Genomic DNA, 27,791 nt, shown 5'->3' with positions numbered 1-27,791 from the left:
CCCAACATCTCCTCACCTGCAGGACCAGCACTGCCTCCCCTCGCCGAGGAAAACCCCTGTCCTGACATCTCCGCTGCTCCCATGTTCAGGCTCAAGCACTCCCCTACTCCCTCAGCAGCAACCCTGAGGCAGCCGAGCCCCCACAGCCTCACGCTCAGCTCCCTGTGGCACAGCCCCACGCCCAAGCCGTGCCTCCCCTTGGGGAACATCATCCCCACAGTTCCCTTCAGGGACCAGCCTTGTCCCTAAGCCCCCTTCCCCTCAGCGACCAACCTTGTACCCGCCCTCGCCATCCCCTGAGGGCAGGGCCCGCTCCCGCCTCAGCCCCGCCCCGCCCCTCCCGCCTCCCTCCCTGCCTCCCTCCCTCCCGCCCGGGACGCTGCAGAGGACGCGGTGGCGGCGCAAGAAGATGGCGGCGGCCTTGGCACGGCGCGGCGCGGCCGCGCTGCAGCGGAGCAGGTACGGGCACGGCACAGAGGGGCCGGGGATGAAGCTGAAGCAGCTGCTGACAGCCGGGACGCTGGGGGCGGGAACGGGACGGGGCTGCCCGTTCGCTGTAGTTGCGAGGGGGCTCCGGGCTGCCGAGGAGGCAGAGGCAGAGGCAGGCTTGGCAGGAGCAGAGCGGAGCTGCGCGCCCGTGCCTCCCGGTTTCTGAGCTCTCTGCTTGCAGGCTCCTTGGCCGGCCTTCCCCCCGACAGCCTCCGTTCCTCTGCCTCTGTGCCCTGGCCTCCTGCCGGGCACCGAAACCGGCCCCGGGGAGAGAGCGGGGCTCGGCGGCTGCCCCTGCCCTGAGCCCGCGGTGCCCGGCCGCGAGCTGTCAGCACGTCTCGGGACACGCCGGTGTTGCAGGCTGGGGCTGGTTTTCATATTTTTACCCCCTGTTTTTTAGTGCTCTGCAAGCTTTCTGGTGAATTTAAGTCCGGTGCCACCTGGATTAGCTTTGTGTAGTTTTGTGACTCCATTGTTTGCAGCCCGCAGGCTCCTAGCTCGCTGTCAGGCAGCTGCTGCTCCTCTCCCAGGTGTTGGAATATGCTGGAGAGCAGGCCCTGTATTACAGCAAATTAGCGTAGCATGGGTCAGGCGACTTGGTTATTCACGTTCAAGTTGCATCATGCTGCTGTGTAAAACATACAGGTTCTGCAGCAGCATGGGACGCCTCTGGGTTTGTAAGGAAATAATATCCTGAGAGATGATGCAGCTGTGTGGCATGTTTGGCACCTGGTTACAGGAATCTGTATTTCGGGAGGGACTGTGCTGTTGTATTTGGGTTAAAGTAATGGTTTTAAGAAGCTGCAGCATAGGGTGAAATACTACTAACATTGCGTTATGGGGAAAACTAAAAAATATAGCTAGTTATCCTTGAGGAGTACACTAAAATATTGCTAGCAGGTACCCTCTGCTATCCTTATGTGACTTCTGGACAACGAATATACTATTTATAACTATTTTCATAACTAAAGAGAGAAAGTCAGTGTGTGACTCAGTAGCCATCTGAAATTCATTCTTAAAAATCTGGGAGAATCATAATCACTTCCTGAAACTGAATCATCTTAATGATGCTGTAGCTTTGAAGCTAATGAAGTAATTTTGTACTCAGCATGTATCTGATCAAGAGCAGATGAAAGGTCTGAGTGCCAAATGGAGACATCCCAATTGTCACATTTGCATCTCCAGAATGAGTGCCTGGCAGTCACTTTTCCAGCTATACCAGTTGGTCTAATAATCTAAATTACTTCTCGGAATCCATGACTCTTCTGTGTTCTCCCCCTTTTCACCATTGTGGTGAGGAAGGAGATGCATGAACCCGATTTATGATTGTCTCTTAAAATAGTTGCTGTTCATTTGGAAGTTCCTAAATGACACCTGTGTAGCAGACTAGTGGAGGTAGAGTGAGATCGTTTAGCATTTGGGATTATTCCAAAATTTCACCACTACTTCTACAAAGGGAGTGTGGTTTGATCAGCGTGACTGAACTCACCTTTGTCCATTATAAGCATTACCTTTGGATGGCGTTAAATACTTGTCAGCCTTATTGTTGCAGAAGGCGATGTTGATGCTTGTGCTGTATACCTTCCCTGCAAATAGAGAAATGTTTTAAACATTCTTGTTTTCTCCAGCAAAAAACAAGTCACTTATTGAGCTTAAAGTAGTTGTTTGCATGCTGTTGGATAAAATTGGTTTTTATTAGACTGGAAGCAGATCTAGAGAGGAGTAGCTCTCACCAATTTTAGTCTTTTTTTTTTTTTTTAATAACAAATAGATCGTTGATTGTGTAGGCTAGGACAGTACATAAAACAAAAGATGACATTAGACAATATTAGCTTGCTCTTTTAAAAACCCAGGTTGTAGTCACTAACAAATATATTAGAACTCCAAGCAGCTCAAGATATGGTAAATGACATCATAACCAGTTGCCCAAAAAGCGCTATTGCTAAGATCAGCAAACACAGTATTCAAAGAGCCATCACTATGATGATAGAGTTAAGTTAAAAAAAACATGTCAGTGTTCTGGTAGAAAAATGGAAATACAGGAATACAAAGCATCAAGTAGATGCAGCACTAAACAATGAGGTATCCGCAGAAGCGGTTGGATTTCTCATGGAGGTGAGGATGTACTCCTGAAGGAGGGAATAGGCTTTGGTAGCAACTTTATACTTGAGAGCTTTTCCCTCTTTGTTCAGCTTCTGAATACTCTGTTTATGATTGTGTTGTAAAACATCTGTACTTGACCAACTGTTCCTTGTGTGTTATTTTTCAGTTTGCTGACTAGCTGTAACTTCCTCATACATGAGAACCTGTGCATTAGAACTCGAGTCCTGTGGAAGCAGCCCCCTTCCAGGACGTTTTTCAGTGGTAAGTGCATCCTTCATCTAACCCAGTGTTAAAAATGGGGTTACTCAGAATTAGGCAAATTCTGCTCACATAATAGTGAGTATGAAATTCTTGAGGTTAAAACAGATGGAATGCAAGTCCAGAGTCAGAGAATTACTTGATTTACCAAATTTCCATAGACACATGCTTGCAAATGGTGCTTTATACCTTTTGGTAGTTTGTTTTACAGACAGTAAAGGAAGGATGTTTATCTATTCCATAAGATTCCTTTATGAAGTATTATTCATTATTTCTCAACTATTTTGGAATACTTGGGTAGCAAATGTTGTAACAATATAATTAAAAAAAAAAAATACAGAAATCACTTGCTTTAACAAAGAGGAATATTTTTGACAAATATTCCTTAGCTATGGTTAAAAGCTTCTCCCTTCTAAAGAAGTGCCATCTGTTCCACAGTGATTTTATAGATATGAAGAACCTTGCAGAGAAGCAAATTTAGGCAGCGGTTTAGATGTCATTATCCAGAGCAGTACTTGGCTAAAACTGGAATTCTGAGGAATGTCAGCCCCCAAATTAGTAATACTAATGTTGGAGCTTAATAGCCATGGAGTTGTGTATTTTCCATTTGTGGCATATGCACCTCCCCGCCCCCCCCATTATCTTTGATCATTCTTATACTGCGTAATTCCTGTGTGTGTTTTTTTATCAAGAAATTGCTTTGTCATTGTGACACCAGCTGCCCTAACGGTCTCTTTTAGTGTATCCCCTTTTTTAGTGTATTTGCTTTTTTTAAGCATCTTTGATACTTCAGCACTCATCCTTTTCATTGCAACAATCACTTCTGAAGAAACCTGTCTTAACAGGGCTAGCAGAAGAGAAGCAAAGATGTTAAAGCAAATGGCAGGTTCCCCCCCTCTTTTTTTTCCCCTAAGGGAAATGTATATATTTATATTGGGATCTGTTTCTGTTGTCTTCCTTGGTAATGTTTTTTGCGGAGTTTGCTATTTAACACGTTTTAACACGTGCAAGCATTGCAATAGTCAGGCAGCTCTGCATCCTGTGTTATGTGCCTCCTTATGTGTAAATAAAATTTGAATTTCATAAAATTCATCTTGTATTATTTTCATACTGGCTCACTAATGAAACAACTTTTCCCTTTTAGGCGTTTTTGTACAGCTCTTAACATACAATAAACTAGAGCTTAATCATGTAACATTAGTGTCAATTTCTTGGCTTCATCAGGTCAGCTGTATGGGAAATAAGTGACTTCATGCTTTCCTATAGTCACTAGTTTCAACACCTGGAGGGAAGTAGAATATTTTGTAACCCAAACATAATCAGCCCGTGATCTGAGTGCTTAAAGCAATGCTGATAATGTGCTAGAGAAAGGAGGTCTTGAGGAAGAGCGTATATGATGGAACCTCATTACCTGCAGGTTTAAAACTTTCCTGAATGTTTAAAATTTTCCTAGTGAAGATGATCATAGCAAATTAAAACCAATTGACCACAGGTTTATTTTTCTTAATTACGTTCTGCAGATTACTTAGTTTTGTGAGGAGTCCACAGCTGAAAAATGTGTTTTTAAGAGACACAATACAGTTTAGTGGAGAGATTAATATTAGTACAGTGTTTTTACATATATTAAAAAAAAAAAAAAGCTTTAATAGTTGAACTGAGCCAGTATTTTCTGTACTTTACGTACCTATGTTGTATCAATCACCCTCATTTAGAAACTTTTTAACATCAATTTAATTGCTTACGGTGTCCTGCAACATTTCCATGAGCTCTGTTGTTTTAGAGTTTTTCTAGCAGGATTGCACAGCCAAGTGCCAAGCCGGGCACCGTCTCTGTCTCTTGCAGGGCGGTGTCAGAAGGGGATGTGAAGGCATCTGCATGGGTGCTGGCTGAGGGATCTTTGCAACAGCATAGTCATGAAATGAGCTTGACAGCTAAAATGGCATCCGTTATCAACATGAAATGCAGAGAAATAATGTTAGTCCATGAAGTGACTGACTCGGAAGGGAGGCATCAAACTTAATCTGTAATGGTTAATAAGAAAGCAACAGCATGTACAAGGTGGGAATTTGCTGAAAGCTGTTCAGCTGTGTTACCCTCTTTGTGGTGTAATGCACCTTGAGATGTCTATGGAAATCAGGCTCCAGCAGTTTAATGAGCATGGAAGAAAGAAAAAGTCTAAATATCCTTTAACATTTCTATCTGTACTTGTAATTTTAATACATCAGGAAATTGAAGTAGGATTACATTAAATGTTTAAAGCCTGATTAAAATTAGGTGCTTATGCTTGGAATTACTCTAGCTGGACAAGGCTGTGAAGAGCAAATACTGATATTTTTTTTTATGAACAATTTGTTTGTAAACTGTAGCCTATGTGTTGTCATGGTAATGTAACAACTGCATATTACCTTCAGGTTTTGTTTCTTTGCTAGCTCAGGCATTGATCTTGTTTCCTATAGCCATTTCTTTGAGTTAACATGCCTGTCCAAACCCTTTGTCTGTTTTGTCATTTATGGATACTTCATTATTGAAAAATGTGCTTACACAGCTTAAAGGAAATGGCAGCTTTTCTGTGGTCTAGAAATCAAAGTTAGATCTTGCAGGAAAAAAAAAAAAGCTGAAATACATAATGCAAAATCGTTGCTCACAGGAAAGAAAGGGTCTTTTAAAATTAATTTCTTTAAAAAAAAAAAATCAAAATTAACTTTCTAGCCAACCATTTTCTAATTCGTACATATTTCCAGATTCTGATTTGGATTTAAAACTAGGTGCCTTGCAGATGATGTCATTAGGAAAAGATAACTCTTCTTTATTTCTACCCCTTATAATGGCCTCATTGAAGGAGTTCAGTCTTTTCCTAGAAGGAATTCTTAGTTGTAACAAAACAGCATTTATATCATTGAATCTGGTAGTGTAGACTAGAACATGCCTCTGACTATGCGGTTTGCTTTATCATCCTGTGTTTTTTAATGTTTCTGATGAAATAAGTCTTTATTCATTCCATAGAAGGAACCTTATACTTTTATTCTAGTTTGCTGAATATACTTGATGGTGAAAAGAAATCTAAAACAGGTTAGCCTTATCTGAAAGGAGTTCAGACTTAGGGATGGTTTGAAGCATAGAAAGGTAAGTTAATGGTATGTTAAGTCCTAAACTTTTTCCTCCTGTCCTGAACTGGTTTCTGTTGGCTGATTTGCCAAGACCTGAGCTTTCCTTGCATTCTCTTGCTGCTTGTCAGATAGCTGCTGAGATGCTAGTACTGTTAGAGAACATGATGTTCAGCTGAAACTTCTAAACGGCAACTGCCTGAGTATGGTATTGTTGCCAGAGTCGGCAAATAAATCTTTTTGTCTTGGAATTTGTAAACGTGTGTGAATTTCATTTATACGTGAAAGGCAGGGGATTTTATTTTGTTGGGGTGGGGAGAATAGTAAGAATAATAAGTTTAACAATGACATGCTGAATGTCTTTGCCAATGCTGATTTGGATAGTGATCACGGAAGCACTTTTTGTTAATGCTGGAGATGGGAACAAACAGCTCTTCAAATCTTTCATCAGCAAAGTAGATTGTTTGCTGCGGCTTGTGAAACACCAAAAGGGCTCTAGCAGAGGAAGAGAAATGTTCACATAGGTCTATCAGCAGAGGCTCCTGAAGTGGAAACAGCCTCTGGATACAAACCAGAAAAAGCTGCTCCCGCCAAGGGGTTTTTCTGTTTGCTAGCTGTGGTGAAATTGCTGAGCAGCTTTGCCTACTTAGAACCCAAGATGTGGTGGGAAGGCAATTAAAGGCTTTAGAGCTAAAGAGCATAATTGGTCTTTGTACAGATATTTCTGTTGAAATGGTGATGCAGCTGTCTAGGCAGACCAAAGTTGAAAGGTTGTAGTCTTTGCAAACTTAAATGTCTATGAAGAAAGACTTTTGCTTAGGTGCTCTACCCAATCCATGTCCTTTTATTGAGCATTTTCTTCAGGACAGAATGTTTTCTAGAATCTAATTAACTGTAGTTACTGCTTTGTTTTGTTTTTCAAATTTGTTTTTTTCTGAATAAGAATAAAACTGTTTTCATATGATGATGTATTTTCAGACCTATAATTCAAACAATGTTTTAAATCATGTATGTAGGAAAGAAGTGAGCAAAAATATTTTGGTATAACGAAATGTGATTAAGAATTGGGCATGTTCTTGTAGCATCATAGATGAAAAACAGATGAATGCACCTGATCTGTGCTTTGTGTCTATGCATGCCTAGAAATAGAGCTGGTGTTACTGATTATTTTTTTTTTTAGTTGTTAATTTGTTCTTTCAGAGTCAAGCCCTAAGCCTGACTTTGATGGAACGAGATATAGGCCATTGTTTTTGCTTCCTGCTCATCCATGTTAAGGATTGTTGTGGAAATGACACCAAGCAGTGTCTGAGAATGAATTCCTTTGGGCAGCTTTTTCACTGTCTGGCAGTGACTTGTGCTCATTGCTGGGAACCTTCAGACTAACACGGACAGGAGAATTTGCTTAGCCTATTATGCCTGGAGAACTGTGAGGATTTGGGAAGGGAAATGCTTTCCCCCTCCTGTGATGGCTGTTGCTTAGTGACTGTCCAGCCTTCATGTCTCACACAACGGCGTAAGGCTTGGATTATGCAAGAGGAGCTTTGTAGTTCTCGGTAATAACCTCGGAATAGATGTAATACTAGATGTCACTTTTTCCATGTATTATAGCAGAATGTGCCTATTATCCTGTTTACCAAACCTACGCTAAAGCAGGTGGTCATTTCCTTCCCTCTTCCAGATGGGGAATTCCCAAATCGTGTGGCTATCTATAATGAAAGCTCTAATGACTGAGAAGCAAGAGGCTCTACAGTGCTGTGTTGTTCCCCGGTCACTGAGTTTTCCATATAGTAACAACACAGAAAATGTCATAGCTGGGAAGTTTGATAGAAATCCTGAAGTGAAGTCACGAGAACTGAATCCTAGCTCCTGGCGCTTTCAGGCAGCTCATTTGATGACACTTTTTGGGAAGAATGTCGGAGAGATGCAGGGAGAGAGGGCAAGAAGTTAAAAAAACACTGATGACCAGTTCGTGCTGATCAGCTGAGCTTTGGTAATTTGGTAAGCTGCAGTAACTGGAGTGTGTAGGACTGTTTATAAATACCTTCTGTGTCATAGATTTCTGATGACATTTACATCATGTAAGCTGACGTCCCTTGCTGCATGTGTTAGTTTTGTTTGCTTTTTAAACAGTGTAATTGTTCTCTTTCCTTAAAGTCTGCTTTTCTTTGTTACAGACAGGAAGAAGTTTCATACTGCTCCAGTAGGACAAGCCTTCCGCCTGCGCCCCTTCCATGTTCTGGTGGCTACAGGTGGGGGATATGCAGGGTACAGAAAATACGAGGATTACAAGTTGGAACAGCTAGAAAAGAAGGGCATAGAGCTGCCTGTGAAGCTTGCGAGCGAGTGGGAGGTAAGAGACTTGTCACAAGTGTTTCTTATGTTTGATGCAAAGCTCTTTCTCCCTTTCCAGCAAGGAAATGTGTAGTTTGTTCTCTGTAGCTGATGCATTTCATGGAATTAAAGTTTCTGTCTATTACATATATATCATTTCTGCTACAGTCGATACAATAATAAATTGGGAACTGCTGCCATCTCCTCCATCCTTAAGTATGGCCAGTGCTTTTTTTTTTTTTTTTAAAACACCTCAAATCAGAATTACAGGAGGTAGTTAATCAGGTGAATGTATTTTGGAAAGAAAAAAAGGAGCTTGGTAAGTACTGAATCATTCAGAATGGAAGTCAAGTAGTCTAACGTCCCTGCTTAAAGTAGGGCTGATGCTGAATTCAAAGCAAGTTACTCATGGCTTTGTCCACTTGAGTCTTGAAAATTTCCAGGGACAGAGATTCCCCAGCCTCTCTGGGCAGCCCGTTCCAATGCTTAAGTATCCTCATAATGAAAAATACTTTCCTCATATCCACTTGGAACCTTCCCTGCATCAATAAGCTCTTGTCTCTCCATCTCCCGTAGTAAAGAGCTGGTTCCATCTTCTCCAACTTTTCTTAGATGCTGAAAGGTTGCAGCTAGGTCCCTCCTAAGCCTTCTCCAGGCTGAACAAGTCCATAGGCTGTCCTCACAAGCCATGCACTGCAACCCTCTGACCGTCCCAGTGGCCTTTACAGGGCATGCTCAAGTCTTATCAGCATTTTTCTCAATTCTGAGAAAACTGGATACAGTATTCCAAATGTGGTTTAACATGCACAAAGTAAAAGGGAATGACCTTCCCGTGGCTTCTGCTGCTATATGCTGTTGGCCTTTCTCACTGCCAAGGCGTGCAGCAGACTGGTCTTCAACCTACTGCCCACCTGCAGCAACTCTGCAGGAGCTGTTGGCTCTGTTTAGTGCAGTGCATTGTCTTACATTTCCCACCTTGAATTGCAAGGTAGCGAATTAAGCACGTTTTATAATTTACAGAATGAAACGCAGAAATCAAAATTGACAAGACTGAAACTACATATAATAGGATTCAAAAAACATTTAGTGCTGAGTATGTCCTAGTAGTTTTAGCTAAGGGTACAGCGTGTGCTGTATTTGTGGGGTTTTTAATCTTCTCACTGACTGCTCAATCTGTGCTACTTTTGGCACTTAGCTTACTTCCTATGTGCCTTCATGCCATATTTACTTTACAAGAAAGCTGAGACCAAATTAATACTTAATTAAAAATTTAACTGTTTCCTTTGTGACTATGTAGCAAGACATTTTTTTTCCCTTAGGTAACACCTAGATCTATAATGACACTTGCTGATCCTGAGGAATTTTTGCCTTTTTATGGATTCCAAGAAGTTTTGATTTTTTTTGTGTAATTTCAGTGTTTATATCAGATTCATAGGTCAAATAGCCACTGCAGCATTGAAGAAAGAAATATTTCATAACTTGATGTAACTGCTATATCTCCATCAAACTATTAAGGAGATATTGTACAACACTATGTTAGGCAGAGTTTAAAGTACATCTGATATTCCAAACGGTGAGGTGAATGTGCCAGTACCATTTCTGAAGGCAAAGAGTTAAAAATTCTAGGACTGTAGGATTGTGTAGGAGATGCTTCAGTATGACCTTTAGCATCCCCTTTCTTTGCATTCCTAAGCACACTGCAAGTTTCTGAGTGCTTTTGGCCACGTGCCTTTAGGGGACAAGGCTGGAATTCTTGAATTCATTTTCACTAGTGACCCAAATCAGATATGATCCAGACAGGCCAGATGCTAACAGCTTAGGCTCATAGTTCCTGAGGAATCTCTGTAAATCTGTCTTCTGTATATTCTTGTCCTGCTGAAGTGTCTTAAACAGGTTTTATGTTTTGATTAAAGAAGAAATTGCTAAGTGGCCATGGAGTACTTATTTTAAAAGGCACTGTCAATTCAGTTGTGATACTTGAAAACAAATTCAATTTTATACCTAAAAGAATGAATGATTTAAAAAAAAAAAAAGTCCTTTATTAAATTTGCTTTCTCTCGTTATGCTGCTGTGCCGGTTTGTTATTACTGGTGGTTATTTGGTGAAGCTGCGAGTATTGCTTTTGATGAAGAGGCTCCAAAGAAATCACACAAAGCATTTCAAATCAATAATGGCTCCAAGTGCAGCAGATACTAGTGGGAAACACTAACAAATTTTCCTGGTCATTCCTGATATGCTTAGGTTTTGATGACTGCTTCTGTGGGAGGGAAAGGAAGCTTGGCAGTTAAGAGGAAAAAGAAACTGTTCACACATTGAAAGAAGTATTCTAAACAATGAAGAATTCAAGAAAAATAAGAGCTACATTGTTCTTCTTTGTTGGAAAGTGGAGGGTTTTTTTTGCTGAGCTATCACTTTCCATTATTCTTTTTTTTTTCCATTATTGCATCCGCAGAAGCACACTTAAGAGTGGGGAGAAGAGAGGCGGTGTCTTGTTTTTAGAGCAGAGGCATGAGACTTTGCATAGGTAAAAAGACACCAAGTGTGATTGACAGGGCTTTGAAAGTGGTACAGAACAAGAAATTGCTGCAAGTGATCTTGCTGCTGTGAACATTCAGCTCCCCCGTACCAACCTTGTGTTGATGGGAGAATATACCACCTTCCACCTGACACGTTGCGTGTAAGGCAGATTTCCTTGCTTCTGAGCAAAAGACAGATGTGAAATAGGTAATCATCATTGTTACACAGGCAGGGAATGTCTCCCTGTTGCAGACATACACAGCAGATACCAATATATGGAAGTGTGTATAGTTTCTGATTGAATTAAAGAGTATATTCCTATATGGTTTTGTTTCTTCTAACTTAATAAAAGAGTACAAAAAATAAATTTGTTTTAAACCAAGCATCTCTTCTGTTTTTCCACAGGGAGAAATAGAACGGTTGTTTCTTTAGCACAGACCTTTTCTTCCTATAATTTTCTTAGAGACATTATGTTGCTAATAGCTTGAGCTGATTAACGCCTTAGTGTGTCTCTTACTGTGACTACCAGTGAGGATCAGCTTTCATTTAATTAGATGAGGTAAAGCAGAGGGCTTGGAGGGAGACAGGTATCCATTTATCAGATGGAAGCTTATTGCTTCAAATCCTTGCTCTCACAGAACATTTCCTGTCTGGGATCTCCACGCATAGCATGCCATACATATGCTAACTAAGGCCTCTTGCATATTTTCCCTTAGGCAGGGGGCAGTGTTGCTATAGGGTGGCTGAATTATTCAGGGAAACCTTGGCCAAAGAGTGAGGTAGGATGAACAGAGTGACCAGTTTCTTTCTGGAAAGATGAATTTCCTGTAGCTGTCCCTTGCTTTCATAGTTTGTTCTGGTCTGATAAAGTGACGTAAAATACTGGGTTTGTGTAAGGGTCTCTCTTGTTGGAATGACAGCGTAAGCAAAAATACCGTGAACCTTTTACAGTTTGGTTCCCTCAGTGGCATCCGGTAAGTCAGATGACAGATAACACACACATTAAAAGTGGCTTGATACAGTGAGGAAGTGCTTGAGTATAGATTTAAGATCTTGATTCTCAAAGGTAAGAAGAACCCAGTTTTTCCTATTGATGTTAGAAACTCCTGGTAGTTGTGTAATGGGATATAGGATATTTTGGCAGTACAATACAGAAAGCGCTTTTCTTGGCCCAGAGGAGACATTCAGTGCGAAGTTGAAAGGTGTGTATCCAGATCAGCAAAGAACTAATAATGGAAAAAGCCTTTTTCTCTTTTGTATCCAACTTGTTCTGTTTTGGAAGAGTGAAAGGCAATGGGTGGTGAGTTGTTTTCTTATTCTTCATTCTTCCCGTGTTCTGATGTTTTAAATTGTATTTGAGAAAACATGTGATCACCAAGTATTTGTTGTAGAGCTGCCAGATGGCCATGATGAAGATGGGCAGAAATGTGAAAGGGGGGCGATATTTCAACATCAGGAGGAGGGTGTGATGGTGTGTGTTTTTTTTTCCTCTGCTCTCCGGAAAACTTGGCTGAGTAAAATTATGTTTTTCTATCCGACCGGTGGGATGGATTTTTGAATCCGTGCCTGCCCGGTCTCACACAGCTTCCTGAGCATCCTGCTGGGATTACGGGACAAGTTCTGAGTGTTTCGGGCACGCTCTGGGAGCAGTGCACCTCCTTGAAACTGCGTGTCGCCTTCAGGGGCAACCCCAAGTGTTGCGGGGCCGGGAGCCGTGCCTTGCTCCCTGGCACGGTGCCTTGTCCCGGGGCGGCCAGACGACGTCGTGGCCGCGTTCAGGGCCCCTCGGCTTTCTCTTCCTCTTCGTTTCTCGTGCCCTGGCTCCTCCTCCTCCTCCTCCCGGGGCTGCGGGAAGGCGGCCGCTTCGGCGCGCCGCTGCCTGGGGGCGAGGCGGGGCCGTGCCGCTTCCTTAAGGCGGGGAGCGCCCAGCCCAGCCGAGCCGTGCTGAGCCGAGCCGAGCCGGGAGGTAGGTGGGAGCCGGCCGGGAGAGCCGCCAGCCCGGGGCCGGCTTTGTTCGCGTGTCCGGAGCTGCCTCGGGAGGGCGGAGGGGCCGGGAGGAGGGCAGGCGGCTCGGCCCCGAGGTGCTGCTGCCGGGCAGGGCTGCGGGGGGCGCGGGGCAGCCGCTCGGCGGTACGGAAGTTTGGGGGGCGGCGTTGCCCAGTCTGGAGCCCTTCGTGAGTAAGCCCGGAGGCGAGGAGGGACAAAGGCGCCCGGCTGGAGCCGGCTCTGAGAGCAGAGGCTCGGCGGCAGGTGGGGCCGGGGCTGGGGGCGGCTCCGGGGGGCTTCGGGACGCGGGGTGCGAGATGTCCCCGCGGAAAGGGGCGGCAGGGGGCCCGGCTGCGGCAGGCCTTGTGCTGCTGTGGTTTTTCATCGCGCTGCGAAAGTAAATACCGCTTTTTTCCTGTTTCAGAGAAGAGCGCTTTGAGGCTATTTAACAGATTTTTTTTTTTTTTTTTTTTTGCACGGCTTTAAGTTCAGAATAACACCAACAAAAACCAAGCCTGCCTTATAGCTTAATATACCGCTCTTTTCCCCTTCCATTTATAGGATGTAACTAAAACTGCAGTGTAAAAAAAAAAAAAGTAGGAACAATCAAAAGTTTTTTCTTAATAAATTAAGAGATATCGAAAAGCCATTGGAAAGACATTTTTTAAAGCAGAGAATTTGAGAAGCCAAAGATGGGCAAAGCAGAGCAGGGTGCATCCCGTTACCCAGCACCTCCACGGAGCGCAGCACCCTTGGCCAACTCATCTCCAGGCAAACTGGAAGAAGTGAGCGCACTACTCAAAAATCACGTGGCTGCAGCGAGCTCGAAGCCTGCTCCTGGGCTCCCCCGGCAGCAGGAAAGCAAGCGGCTGTGTCACACGCACAGAGTTCAGCAGCTCCCGGCTGGGTGTGCAGCACCTTGAGCTCCTCTCGCTGGGCTGAGTCCAGAGGAGCGGCTGGGAGCTGTGTCTGAAACTAAACAGAGAGCTGGGGAAGGAGTGGAACCGTTAACAAACCCTGCTGTGTCACTGCGTACCTCTCCCTTGACAGCAAGACCTTGTTTTTGCTGGCAGTTAGGCAGAATGCAGCGCTGGGAGTGGCTTTGCAGTGAACTTGCTGGGATGTCCACAGTGCATTTTTTTAAACGGCAGTTCTGCTACCAAATGTAGAAAGTGTGACCAGAGGGCTCGAGCCCTCCGAAGGGTGCATTCCAAGCCTAATGATTCATGCTTAGGATTCAAAACTGAGACCGCAGGTTTGAAGTACAGTTGCATGTTAGTGTTCCTTGCAACTGCCTTTGCTTGCTGTTTATAAAAACTTGAGGGTAAGGCTTGAGGCAGTAATGAGAAGACAAGTAATTAAACAGGGTCACTTGATTTGATGCTTATTTGAGCTGACAGAGCACAATGGTGTTGCATAGCTGACAGATTAGCAGTTCACTATTAGATAATAATTCTCCAGGGATTTGTACCTCATGGTCACCGCTTCTTTTATTTACTTAAGATGCATTCTGGATGAGTTCAGGCAGGTGAGAGAGCTTGGCACAGGTGTCCAAGCTCCTAGAAACCAGCAATCCTAAGATTCTTTTCCAAGCTAGTAACACAGGTTTTGTGGCATTGCCTGGATCCCATGAAGTCCAGCCGTTTTGAAGCTACTGTGTGAGCTCCTCTACCAGTTCTTGTTCCTTTCCCCGTGGAAAGCAGGTAAACTCAGGGTGCATTTTTCATTTCAGCCTCCTCACACTGGAGGAATTGTAAATCGCTGCTGAGGCAGCCGCAGTAAGAATGGCAACTTGCCATGTAAGTCAGCACTTAAGCAGGACTCTCAGATTTGCATCTTGGTGCATGTAATGAGGTCAGTAGAACAGAACGTAAGAGAAACATAGGTTGTCATACTCATCTGAACTGAGTTTTTTGAATAAGTGGATGAAAAACCTTATAATGCCAATATTTGCCCCATCCTGGAGAGGAATCTCTTTTGAACCACACTGTTCTTTTTTTGATTTGAACTGAAGGGTGGTAGCCCCCATTGCACTGGGCAGGAGAACATTTCAATGTCCGTTCATTTTTAGGGAGCAGATGAGATGTTTAACTTGTTCCACGCTTTCACAGAATCAGGCTTGCTCAATCTAGAATATAATTCCTTGAAAGTATTTGGGAGGATGAAACTGAACTTCTACTGAAAGAGCTCATGGATTTACCTCCCTAATCCTTGAGAGAAAGCTATACAATGTAGGTAAGGTGGTTTTTGTGCTGTTGGCCTTCTGCAAAGCCATGCACAGCTAAAAGAGGCAGTTACGGGGGAGGTGGAAGGGGGAGCAGGGCACAGCCAGGACGTATGAGCTGCTCAGACAAGGGGCTGTCTGCCTGTTCCTGCCTGGCCTCACCAGTGCCAAACAAAATATCTCGCTTCACAGTTTTGTGAAGATTCATGCTCCGCATGAAAATGATTTTAGTCAGATCTGATGAAGTGCCTTTTGAAAAAGCATTGTTGATTTTTCCTCTTTTTCTATCAATATTTTTTATTGGTGGCTATTCCCAACATTCCTGGCAAATTAAGAGGAATAATCCCCTGTGCTCCTTGTTGCCTTTCTTTGAATTTTGATGGGATTTTGGGTAACTGCTCGCATCATTTTACTGTACGTATGGCTGCTTTTTTTTTTTTTTTTTTTTTTTTTTTTTTGCGTGTAGATGTTTTTCTGGTGCCAGCCAGAGAAAGATTGAATAGTATTTTCAAAATGAAAACAAAAAAGCTGATGCAGGGCTTGGAGAGGAAGGAGTATGTTTTGAGTACATTCAACTGATCTTAAATTTGCCATCTTCCAATTAACTGTTTTTGTTGTTGTTGTTGTTGTTGTTTATAAATGCAGTTGTTAAAATTCAGCTTGAACAACAGAATAAACACAGGCTTTGGAACTTCCTGTGATTTAGGATATGATGTAACTGTTTTCTTTTTGAAAACAAATACTTTCATACAGGCATTCCAGAGGTGTTTCTTGGGAATATCTGTAATATTTAGAGTTGAAGGCCAATCATAATACATGATTCGTGTTGGAATATTTTGCTTTCAAGGCCTGGGTGGGAAGCCTTCAGCTAGTTATTTCTAGATTTTCGTGCTGTCCCTCCCTTTTCTCCTGCCTTATCCCTAATAAAATATATCCCTTTCCCTTACATCAGAGCACCAGTGTTCTTTTTGATCTACTCTCTAAGGCATACAGCTTTCACTGTGTTTAGAGAACTTTGGAAAGAAGGATATAACAACATATATATGTTTCTTTTTTTAACCCAGTCTTTAACAGGAAGAAAAAAAAAAAGAGAGAGAAATTGATAGCCACTACAAAGTTAGCCTCTAAACTATTCTGAGTATTTGGTTTAATCTTGAGGTGAGACATAGCTAGCTCACTTCCCCTTTCTAAACCATGGGTCCTGTTTCAATCTGCTTTACCAGTCCAAATCCAGACAAGAGGAGGTGCAGATAGGTTTGAGATGCAGCCTGCAGGGTCAAAGAGGGAATTTTTTCTGCTTGTTCAGATTGCTGAGGTAGAAATACTGTAGCCCTTTGTCTTTATCAAACAAAACAAACAACAACAGCAACAAAATAACTTCCTTTCCACATGTTTTGCATTTTAGTTCTACCGGATGTAAGAACTGTGATGGTACGACAGGCACATTAAAAACATGTTAACATTTCTTTTATAACTCATTCACAAGCTGGCCCTAGAGCTGGCTTATTTCATTCACTAAGTATCTATCTATTAGTAGAAGAATGTCCTTTACCTGTTCCCTAAGTGAGTCTTTTGAGATGGGAAGAGGTTCCAGGAGATGGATGTTGGTGTCTGGCACGAGTTCGTGAAATGGGAAGATGTTCCTTTCCTCTCTGTTTGCTTCCCAAGCTGGACATTAAGAGCAGGAAAGGATTTTTGGTGCCCAGTAGTCTGGAACTGCCTAAGCTGCAGCTGCTGCACTGCAGAATTGAAGCTGGGAATTATCTCCTCCTCTTCTCCGCCCCACTCCTCCTCCCAGCCTCAGATTCAGACTGGCTCTGGGGTTAGCTGTGTGAGGCCGGCTGGCTGCTCGTCTGACTGGTGCATCGGTGCTCAGCAGCCTGAGACTGCAGGGAGTTCTTTGGAGAACTGAGTTTCGATGGCGACCAGGACTAGGGAGAAACAAGGACTGCTTATACGGAGAGCTTGTTTTTGTCTTGTGCAGAGTCGTCTTTGTAGCGGGATGTTGAAATATGACACAATGCCTGTTTGTTTGCAATAGCTGCAAGCCTCGTAGCAGAGATTCAAGTGGGAAACAGAGGGAGACCAGCGGGGGAATTAGAAACTGTGACGTCGTGTCCTCCCTCCTGTGCCGGAGCAAGCAAAGAAAGGAGAGGTAGAGGAAAAAAGACTGAGCCTTGCAACCAACCATCACCTTGGCGATGTGTCAGTCAAACACCCTGCAGGGACCAGATCTGCATACAGGGAAATGGTGAGATGCTATAAAGCTTTATCTAACCCTCCGCCCTCGTGCTACAACCTCCACAAAGTTAAAATTCATGTCCGGAGGCTGCGTTCAGGGAACGGCGGCAGCAGCAGCTGTGCCGGGGACCAGCACTCACAACTGGACAGTCCAGGCCCGGCTGGCTCTGCCGGTGGTACACCAAATAGGAGAACTCGTTTCAGGTACTGTTTGGTGTTTTCTGCTTTGTGAGAATGGTGACTGAACGGAGAAACGAGGGGAGGGAGGACGGGAAGGTTTCTGGGCAGAAGGAGCGACAGCCATCTGCAAAGCTTTTGTTTGGCCTAATTACTATAAAGCTCCTTATGCATTGAATTGGCAGAGAAGGGCATGCTGTTATATGACAAGGGGAACAAGGAGAGGTTTTTTCTTTTCCTTTCCCCTGTTCTCCATCACTAGGAGAACAGAAAAAATAGCGAAGGGACTGCTCTGAAACCAGGCCAAGGCAGTGTGAAGCCTGAGGGCTCTGGAGCGAGCTGCCAGGATGCAGCTCTGCCGGGATTGGTCCAGGAGCGACTGCAGTGAAGGGGGGGAGAGCAGCGGCAGGGGGAGCGGCACCTCGGCGTGGTACTGCCAACACGGGTCTGGCCCTGCCAGCCCTCGAGCAGACCGCAGGCTCACGGGTGGCGAGGACGGGAGGAAGAACATGAAGTGCCCCTTCCTATTCCCATGTTGAGTCAGCCCCACCTCCTGCTGAGAAAGCCGGCTTTATCTCTGCTGAGACAGCACTTCATCTCCTTAGGTGTTCGTTGTTGGTTGTTTTTTTGTTTTTTTTTTTCCTTCTTGCATTGCGATGCGTAGGTAATTCTTTGTTTTTTACATATTAATTTTTGGGGGAGAAAAAAGTTGTGTTTGCTACAGGGAGAATCCCTGAGCCAAAAGCACCATCTTGTATCCCAAAGTTGTGACAGTTGTACCTGGCTGTGTGTTTTTTTTAATTCTGATCCAAGTTTTGAAAAGAACGTATTGGCAAGAAAATTTCCCTTTTAGTTTGTCAGAAGACTTGAATATTCAGCCCTCAGGTAGGCATTGGGGTCCTGGAGAGCCTCTCATGCAGATCTCCTACAAGGATCTGAACTGAGACACATGATTACCTCTGCTAATAAGAGGAACAATTTTTTTTTTCCCCTTGGAGAGTTACAAGTTCAAATACTGCCTACAGCCATTTGTACAAAATGAGTTTGCTTTCAGTCAGGACATCCACATAAACAACTGCACTGATGATTTTTTTGTAATGAGGCAAAGGCATGATTGGGCTACAGAGACGAGATAATCTTGCAGCACTAGCAATATCAGCTTTGTTGCACATGTTCTGTGTTCAGCGCCAAGGGTACCCAGTAAAAGACTTAAGACCTGGAAAGATGTCTTTTGGAATCAGTTACTTAAGCATTGTATTAATTAACACAGGAGTGCCACTCCTGTTGTTTCCCAAGTAAGTGCTTGTTTCTTGAAGTCAGTTAATGGCCAACAGGTCCATGTAAATTTGACTCCAATATTTTTTGTGTTACAAAATACAACCTAAGATACAATCTAGTCAAGATGTCTTCAACACAACGAACCCTCCAAGGGAAGTCAATTGCTTAGATTTCAAGGACTTCTTTAATCAGAGTATCTGCTCATTCCTTAATGTTGCTTATCCATAAAGTTCTGGGATTTAATGTCCCAGCATCACAAGAGTCCTGGCTTTCAGGGCACTGTTTGCTGTCCGCTTCGACTATCTAAGATCCAGAACAGTCAGAAGCAACATTTTCTGCGGATGTAATGTGACATTTTGGAAGAAAAACCTTTGCTCTCTGTTATTTGCATTGTAAACTATCGTGTTGTGTTGTTAGTTGGATGAAGGATATTGTTGGTTGGGTTTGTTTTTGAGGTAAACCGGTTTTCTATTTTGGGAAGGGGAAGAACTTGCCAAAATAAAGGAGTAAGGACTTGCAGAATTGATCTTCACTTAAGGATGAGCAGGATTGAATCATCCCCAGCTATCAGAAGCTGGCAGTTCTGAGGCTGAGATGGCTGACCCTCTTACGTTGTGTATGTAATCTTTCAGGTTGCAATTTCCCCAGCTGGCCCTGAGGCGAAGGTTGGGCCAGCTAAGCTGTATGTCTAGGCCTGCTCTGAAACTCCGTTCTTGGCCTCTGACTATTCTCTATTACCTTCTGCCTTTCGGTGCTCTTAAGCCCTTGACCAGAGTGGGATGGAGGCCTGTGAGCAGGGTAAGTGTGAGCAGATCTCTTCTGCTTCATGTATGTTAGCTGTATGATACTGAAAGGCGCTGGCAGCAGCTGGGTGGAAAGATATTTAATATAGAACAGGCTGATGATCACTAGCATGAAAGCAGAGAGGTGCAATTCACGTTTCCCTTTAGTTTTTACTGTTTATAATTGTTGTGTCTAATTGCTTCACAGATAAGTAATTTTTTGGTAGTGGAGAATTTTTGTCCTCTAATGGCCAAGGTTTACCCTGAAAAAATTACAGAAATATTTTAGTTTATTCAGTCACCTCAAACTGTCAGGGCTAAGATAAGACAGACCAAACTGCTTGTCCAGTTCCCTTTCCTGGCCACACTGAAAGGGTCTCTTGCCTCTTTTGTAAAGAGAGGGTTTGTTCCTCAAGTTCTTTGAGCATTCAGTCCAGCCTGTCCAAATGATAGATTAATATAAATCTCCGCTCTGACACTATTGTGTAGTGTGTAAGAAATTGTGTGAGTGGATATTCTCTTTAACTATCATGTGATTGCAGAATGCAACAACCACATTAACATTTTGATTGAAAACTGTAACAGAATCACAGTTCTCAAGATTATTTCCTTTAAATACCTGTTCTGTTTGATCCTGCCAACTTGAAAACCAGATGCTTTTCAAGAGGAGGACTACTAGGAAATATTGACGTTTTTTGTGACATTACAGTTGTACCTGTATATTCTCTGTGTTTGTGGAAAACTGCAAAACTGATTTTAGAAATTAACACTGTATGAGGCACGTCAAATAAAATGGCAAAACATTTTTTCTTCAGTACTTCAGATTATATAACCAAAGGCACTGTTGATTTAGAAGTTTTTATCTGAATTAAGATTAGGTTGATCATTTCTTCCTGAAATATCACTGTATTTTAATGCAGGATGGTGATTTCTGAGTAAAATCTTAATTCACTGTGTTTGATAGGATGGACAAGCTTTCAGGCAGCATGCACTTGTTTGTGTTTATGGCTATATTCTGCAAGACCTAACAATGAAGGATATGATTAACACTGAGAATAAATGATGAGCCTTGCTAAGGAGAAAAGAGAAACATATATAAAGAACTTGGAAGTTAAATGTAGCTGAGTTGCACTGTTTGAAAGATTGTACTAGATTCAGCAGATTACTACTTATTCAAAACTGATCTCCAAAGGTTCAGTTCCACTGCTACCTCCCACATGATCATGCAAGCTTTTGGGCTGATGCTAAGTACCACAGACCTCAGAAATGCTACCTGCTGGAATTACCAACAGGAAAAAGCTGTCCTCTGTCCAATTACATCAGTATTATATATAACTCTTACCAACATTGTTTCATTTGTTTATTCTCGTTACTAAAACGTATGCTTTAAGTCCAAAGGTAAACATATTTTTGCTGGAATAAACTTTATTCTTGCAATTAGCAACTCCCATTGTTGCAAAAGAATGAGTAAGGCCGGCAGAAGTTTATATCAGGTTAGGTGCATACACATGGGTTGGGTATTTTTCTTCAATTATACAAGTATCATTAGAGATACTGGGATGTAGAAAATACCTTCATTAGTAGATATATCTGAGAATTGTGTTATCAAATACCGAGAAATTATTTTTCTCTCAGTTTTCATTTGGTGGTTCATAGAGGAATATTGGTAATGTTATGCTCTTCTGATAAGTATTCTACTAGCACATGTATTTTTCTGTAAGCCTCACATTGGGCAGTTTCCAGTAATTTGAATCACAAGCTTCTGCCTGCTAGGGAATAAAGTTTCTGGCTTCAACATAAGGTTATAGTAAATTTCATCCTATCCCTTATTTGCTCTCATCACAGTGCAGGGAGTGAGGATGTAAGTGCGATGTTGATTTTTTGCTGACTTAAAAGCTACTTCACGTGTGCTAAGGGAGTGTTTAGCAGAACAGCTTGATCCGTTTTGTTTTATGTGAAGAAATGAGAGAAAACCATCAATGGGAAGAACTGAAGGACATCCTGTTAATTCTTTCTTCAGGTTGCTCTGTACAAATCGGTACCAACTCGACTGCTCTCACGAGCATGGGGTCGCCTGAACCAGGTGGAGCTGCCTACATGGCTTCGGAAGCCTGTTTACAGCCTGTACATTTGGACATTCGGAGTAAACATGAAGGAGGCAGCTGTTGAAGATCTGCATCACTATAGAAACCTCAGTGAATTCTTTCGCAGGAAGCTGAAACCACAAGCACGGCCAGTCTGCTGTTTGCACAGTGTGGTGAGTGAAGGGAAATGAAGGCTTAACACTACGCTACCAGCTGCCGTGTTTCCACCAGAGAAAAATGTCTGCCTGCTCTGATGGATGGAAGGATGAGGAATGCATGAATTCCTAATGCATTTCTTTTCTTTTCTTCTTTTCTGTAGATCAGCCCCTCTGATGGAAAGATCCTTAATTTTGGACAAGTAAAGAACTGTGAAGTGGAGCAAGTAAAAGGGGTTACTTATTCACTGGAATCTTTCTTGGGACCTCGCATCAGCACAGAGGACTTGCATTTTAGGGAGGGTAAGTTTTGATCAGTTGCACCTGTTCTGCTTGGTCCATTACAGTGTTCTCAGAGATCAAGACAAAATACTTTCTCCCCCCCCTCACATTTCCTGGAACAAAAGCAGTTCTCATTTTTGTTCTATTTGGGGATAAACATGTCACTGTTACAGTTCTGGTTGTGCATGGGTAGCATTATACTGTCTGTTTTGTTCTGATTCATCCAGTTAGACTGCTTAGTTACTTTTTATGTGGTTATATTAACAATTACAACTGATTCCAAGGTCTGCTGCTGTAACAATGCTACAGCTTTCCTGCTGACAGACTGAAATGTGCCTGAGCACCTGGTTAGCAAAGACCGTACAAGCTGTTCTGTAACATGTTTTGTGCACGAGCACTATACTCCATTGACTTGTGTTGTTACCACTTCTGCTGCGTCTTGAGCAAGGCTCAAGGCTTTGAGCTTTGATGAGAGAAACATGTTTTGCTAAACTGGAGGGGGGAATAGAAAGACCAGGTTCTGCAAACAGTTATTTTCAACATGAGCACAAATGCAACTACTTTATTAAATAAACCTATGACCTTTTCACAAATTCTGTTCTCAAAAGGGTAGCTTTAAGAAAAATTTGGTGTTAAGTGGATTTCAGTTTCTGCTGCTCTATTTAGGGAAAAGTAAACTCCAAACCAAATGAATATCTAAAATGATCGAAAGAGTACAGGCTTCCTTTGTTTTAAAGAGAAAAGAATACTTTGAAATAATGGATTCCTGGGTTTAAGGGTATCTTTTTCTAGTCTTACTGAAGTATGTAGACTGCATTTAGTCCTCTGTTTTTAGCACAGTTTCTAATGTAGAGTGCTCAGCTATGGTAAATAATGGCCATAGAGTATCTTTAACCCCATTTTTTCCATGGTTTCTTTGCAGCCTCACCTGGTAACTCCTTTCAGCAACAGCTAGTCACAAAGGAGGGGAATGAGCTCTATCATTGTGTAATCTACCTTGCACCAGGGGACTACCACTGCTTCCACTCGCCCACTGACTGGAAGGTGTCACACCGACGTCATTTTCCAGGTTGGTTTCTGTTCCTAGAAAATAAATGGATGGAAGTAATGCTGTAGGCCACTGCTGAATGAGACCTGCTAGCAGAACACTTGTACCTGATGGATAATGGGAGCATAGTGATTTGTCATATGTGTTTATGAATAGGTAATATAGTTTAACAGAACAAATCACATGGGAATGGTGAAAGAAGTAATATTCTATTCAGGCTGTCCTAATTCCTTCAAATAATTGTCGATGGAGGCTGACCTGACTTGTTCCCAGAAAAACGAAAAAAAAAGTTCAGTTTGCATCTGAAATATAGTTCTGCAAGTTAGAGTAAACAGTAGCCTTAAATATGACTCTATTCCTGAGCTTTGAAAATCTTCCTGTAATAACTTTTATTTTTCAACTGATTGATGTTAATAGTATTTCCTGGTCAGTTCTAGGTAGCTAAAAGGCTTTCTTCTGCAGTTTTAGTAACTACTTTTGTGCAGTTACCAAAGAGAACTGAAAGGGCCTGCTCTCAGGCACTGGCTAGTTACCAGTGAAAACACATTCCTAAGCTGTAAGAAGGCATTTGGCTTCCTTTTAGTAGCCTGTAACCTTTAATGTGACATGTTAGATGTATCTTAAGTGGTTACTTGAAGGCTTCTTTCAATTCTGTCTCTTACGGCTGAGACTGCGGACTAGTTCTTAAGGTCCTGACCCTAATCTCTCTTTATCAGATGACAATTAGCAGTAGTCATCATCTGTGAATAGATGAAACTGAGATGAAGTTGGCTGGATCTTTGGTAGAGGAATAACATGAGATACTAAGTCCCTTCACCTCCTTTTGGTAACAGAGAAGTAGGTATGCCTGATGCGGGAATAAGCCTCAACAATGGCAGATATTTTGAAAGGGACTCTTAAGTGCAGCTTTTGCTCCTTATTTTAAAGGCAGGCCTCCACTGTTTGGAAACAGTCAAAGTGAAAGCTGTAGAAGGGAATAAGTGAAAGCCAGGGAGCAGAGGTAACAGGTCAGCCTGAAAAGAACAGTTTCTGGTTATGAAAATTTAAATCCTTTTTTCTCTAATAGGGAAAATTGTCAGTAGTGCTCCAGATTGTATTCGAGCCCTGCAGCAAAGGATAAGAATGGTCTTTGGTTTCCTAGTGACTTTGCTAGGAGAAATATAAAATCATATGAGCCATTCCTGAGCAATGTTGATCTTTCTGCAACCTTTTTATTTTCACTATAGCCTTGTTTTGTAATTGCTATGCCTGAATTTCTCTCTTCCCACAAATACGTGACAGAATTGCTTACTGGATCATCTACAGTTATACTGAAAATACCATTCAGATAACATTACAATACTGCTACAAGACAGACAATTGAGTTTGAATGTTTTCTTGCTGTTGCAGGCTCTCTGATGTCTGTGAATCCTGGAGTTGCTCGCTGGATCAAGGAACTGTTCTGCCACAATGAACGGGTTGTCCTTACAGGTGACTGGAAACATGGATTCTTCTCTTTAACAGCTGTAGGGGCAACAAACGTGGGCTCTATCCGCATCTACTTTGACCAGGTGAGTAAAACAATAGTAGACAGCTTTCTGGTTTTGATGTTTGAGGTTCGTGAAGCAGAATGGAAAAATAGTAATCTTGTGAGCCTGAAATTAAGGTGTTTCACAGCCGTTGATGTTCCATGCTGATGATATGTTTTAAGATTGATTCTCAGGGAATCATGTGCAGTATCAACTTTTTTTAAATATTACTATTGCACTTTTTGAATTGTAAGGTCCTGCACTGAAAATGCCTGGATAACCAGAGTCTGCAGTTGTGCTAATGAATACAGAGTACTGAAATCCTCAACTAACAGTTTCTTCCTTGTCTGTACAGGACCTGCATACCAACAGTCCCTTTTATTCAAAAGGTTCCTACAATGACTTCAGCTTCGTATCCAACAACAACAAGGAGGGAATACCCATGAGGAAAGGAGAACATTTAGGGGAATTTAATCTAGGTTCTACTATTGTACTCATCTTTGAGGCACCTAAGGACTTCAAATTCCACCTCAAAGCTGGACAGAAAATCCGCTTTGGAGAAGCCCTTGGCTCTCTATAGAAACTCTCGCAGCAAGAAGGTTTTATATGCAAAGGGACTTTTATCACATCACAGAGTTTCACTTAACAAGTGTATATCACTCAGCAGGACCTGGGTGAGAAAAATGGAAGATGTCATTGCTATGTTCAACTTTGAGAGTATTTGGCCTATATTTACCTATTGCTGCTGAATGCAGAAAGAGAATTGAATGAACATGTATGTATCAGGTACTGCTGCCTTTAAAGATCTTGACTATGGAGGTTTCTGTCCTACCCTGTGCCTGTAGTCTGATGTTCTCCCCCTCAATGTGCCACAGGATATCTATGTTCACAGAACTTAAAACTCCCTTTCTAGCCTTCCTAGACCATGCAGGTGCAATGGGGAAGGGTAGAAGTAGAGATTAGGTTTATTAAAGGGACATTAAGAAGTTGAGTCAGACCTCGTACCTTAGATCTGCTGTATTTCTTTTTCAGACCTTGAGTAACAAATATATTCTCATCTTTATTCTAAAACACTTCTCTGAAGTCCTTGTATAAAACACATGGAGAGCCATTAACTAGTCCAGTTAAATGGACTATTATGGCTTCACAGTCCAAACTAAGCAAAATGCACAGACTGCATCAGAAAAGTAAGTTATACATCCAATTTATTTCCTAACATTAAACAACTTTAATTCTTTTACTTAACAACATCCCTTGAAAAATGGACTTTGCACTGCATTTTAAACCTGGAACCACTGTGTCTACATTCCATACAATGAAACTGGTGATAGTGGATTTTTTTTAATATTAGCTGACAGCTAATGACCATGCTTTTATTTTGCTATTCCAGGCCTTAACAATCTTGTTTTTATTTAAGAAAGAGTTCACCTCTTGAATTAAGGGTTGGAAGACACAGAGGATGTTTCTCATGTGATGCTATGTATCTTCAGTGTTGCTTTGTCATTAAATTATTGAAGAATAGTTCCTCTATTTATAGGGCAGTTTCAGATACTTCAGGACCAATTTTAACGCATGGAGTGCAATACCATACATACTGACAGTACATTACAAAGAGCAGCTCTTGGAAGCAATCCCAGGTTGCCTCCCTGGTGCCAACTTGGCCATCCTATAATGCACTGGCACCTATTTTGTCTTATCTAAAATATAAAAAGCCACTCCTACTCTGACTTCTGTCCTCAGACTAATTTTGCTAGGACTGTGCAGGGGCCTGAGAGCTTTATGCTGGAGCTTCATCCTACAGCAGAACTTCAGAGCCTCACGGTAACTTAACATCAAGAAGAGTTAACAAAACACCTTGGATCTCTTGAGCACGGCACCAAAAGCCCTGACCCTGGTGCCAAAGTAAAGAAGAAGAACTCTGTTTTAAAGCAATGTATCAATTATTTTTAGAAAATAAACTGTTTCAAGTCCAGCCGCTCAAACATTTTGAGTTGACATTGCTGTCCAGCGCTTGTGGGAGTGGACATGCTTATAAAACTTGCCTTTTTGATCTCTGAAAGATTTCTCATACTACTTTCTTGCTTGAGCCTTGGGTGTTTTTTCTGCTACTTCAAGGAGATAGTAGGCTTTGATCAGCTGTGACTTCTTTAAGAAAAACTTACCTTCTTTGTATGCACTGCAGAAAATAGAATATAATTTTATTGTACAAATGTCCAGTTTGCCAAGTCCTGTATGCTTAGCTTGTCATCAGGAATGAAAGGATGATGAACTGTATGTAGCAACGTAGTCCAGCCATGACTCTAAGATGATGGTGGCTGCTCAGGTGACAAGCAGGAGAAAATTCATTTGGCTCTGAGAGTCAATGTTTCCTCACTTAACATGGGGAGGAGTTTGAAAGCTTGAAGTGGCTGTTCGCCACCTATCTTGTTAAAATTCTTGGCAGTAGCAAGTTTACTCCTGCAGCAGTATATTACCACATATAGGTTTCTAGAAATGTGCACTTTTAAACCACTGAGAGTAAGAAATACTAAGGCAAACATCAGCCACAGAGGATTCAACTGTGACTAGCCTCAACTTCAAAGACATATTTATAGCAGACAACAACTTAGTTCCAGTGGATGAGAGAAGAGATAATCTCTTCTCCCTTCTCCACTGGGGCCTATGGCATCCAGATGTAGCCAAAGCAACTTTAAGCTTTAATTTCTTGCTACTCAGCATCATCTGCAGGATCTGAAGGTTACTGTTATTCAGTAATGGAGGATGTATTAAAACAAACATCTGGTAACCTAAGTCTAAGAAGTGGGAGAGGATTCAGCAATGCAAGTAGCTGGTTTTGTGAAGGTCTTAATACTGTGCAGAGCTAGCTGATTAACAAACATTACTTGTGCAGTGATCAGCAATTGCTCTGGAGCTGGAAGCAAAGTTCATAGAGGGTACTGATAATGCTGTGAATTTCTCCTGCATGGAGAATCCATTGAATTCTTCAACTGTATCAGTAGCACGGTATTTTTGTATGTCAAAGTGTATGACTAAATGACATTAACTCATTTAATTGCAAACATTTTGAAATAAAGAGTCTTATCTGTGTTGCTTATCTTTCTGAAATGTCAGGGTAACCTAAACTAGGTATTGTGAGTGCAGCATGAGGTATGTTTAGCTCCTGATTTGTTTGTTTGTTTTTTTTTTTTAACCAGCTATGGTCAAAATAAAACAAGCAAGAGTAT

General features: G+C 42.2%; 2 protein-coding genes across 13 annotated transcripts in view; one reads left to right on the top strand and one right to left on the bottom strand.

Moving 5' to 3' along the window:
* The first annotated feature begins 318 nt into the window (after positions 1–318).
* PISD (phosphatidylserine decarboxylase) lies at positions 319–27,661 on the top strand. Of its 4 annotated transcripts, none has more exons than XM_027469709.3 (8): positions 319–459; positions 2,759–2,853; positions 8,129–8,304; positions 21,511–21,747; positions 21,894–22,032; positions 22,934–23,080; positions 24,449–24,609; positions 24,923–27,661. In XM_027469709.3, the coding sequence occupies exons 1-8, from the start codon at positions 410–412 to the stop codon at positions 25,145–25,147; spliced, it is 1,230 nt and encodes a 409-aa protein (XP_027325510.2). In that variant the 5' UTR covers positions 319–409; the 3' UTR covers positions 25,148–27,661. The 4 variants fall into 4 exon arrangements, with proteins under 4 accessions (XP_027325510.2, XP_027325512.2, XP_027325511.2 ...); XM_027469710.3 differs by lacking the exons at positions 319–459; positions 2,759–2,853; positions 8,129–8,304 and adding exons at positions 12,617–12,768; positions 17,054–17,263; positions 19,341–19,506; XM_027469711.3 differs by lacking the exons at positions 319–459; positions 2,759–2,853 and adding an exon at positions 19,341–19,506 and having other exon boundaries at positions 8,185–8,304.
* The window catches only part of SFI1 (SFI1 centrin binding protein), a 34,995-nt gene continuing 28,099 nt past the window's right edge, over positions 20,896–27,791 (bottom strand). For all 9 annotated transcript variants that reach the window (XM_072024172.1, XM_072024175.1, XM_072024171.1 and 6 more), the window contains one exon: positions 20,896–23,094. The gene's annotated coding sequence lies outside the window, so the exon portion shown is untranslated. The remainder of the gene's footprint in view (positions 23,095–27,791) is intronic.

The sequence above is a fragment of the Anas platyrhynchos genome, chromosome 16, assembly GCF_047663525.1.
Source record: "Anas platyrhynchos isolate ZD024472 breed Pekin duck chromosome 16, IASCAAS_PekinDuck_T2T, whole genome shotgun sequence".
In the NCBI taxonomy this organism is placed as follows: Eukaryota; Metazoa; Chordata; class Aves; order Anseriformes; family Anatidae; genus Anas; species Anas platyrhynchos.
Note: the sequence above shows the minus strand (reverse complement) of the source record. Positions and strands in the feature narration are given on the sequence as shown.

Coding starts and splice junctions, on each gene's coding strand:
- PISD (XM_072024184.1), top strand. CDS start 17,261: ATGGTGAGATGCTATAAAGCTTTATCTAACCCTCCGCCCTCGTGCTAC. Junction 21,748..21,893: donor TCTGCTGTTTGCACAGTGTG/GTGAGTGAAGGG, acceptor TCTTTTCTGTAG/ATCAGCCCCTCTGATGGAAA. Junction 23,081..24,448: donor ACACCGACGTCATTTTCCAG/GTTGGTTTCTGT, acceptor TTGCTGTTGCAG/GCTCTCTGATGTCTGTGAAT.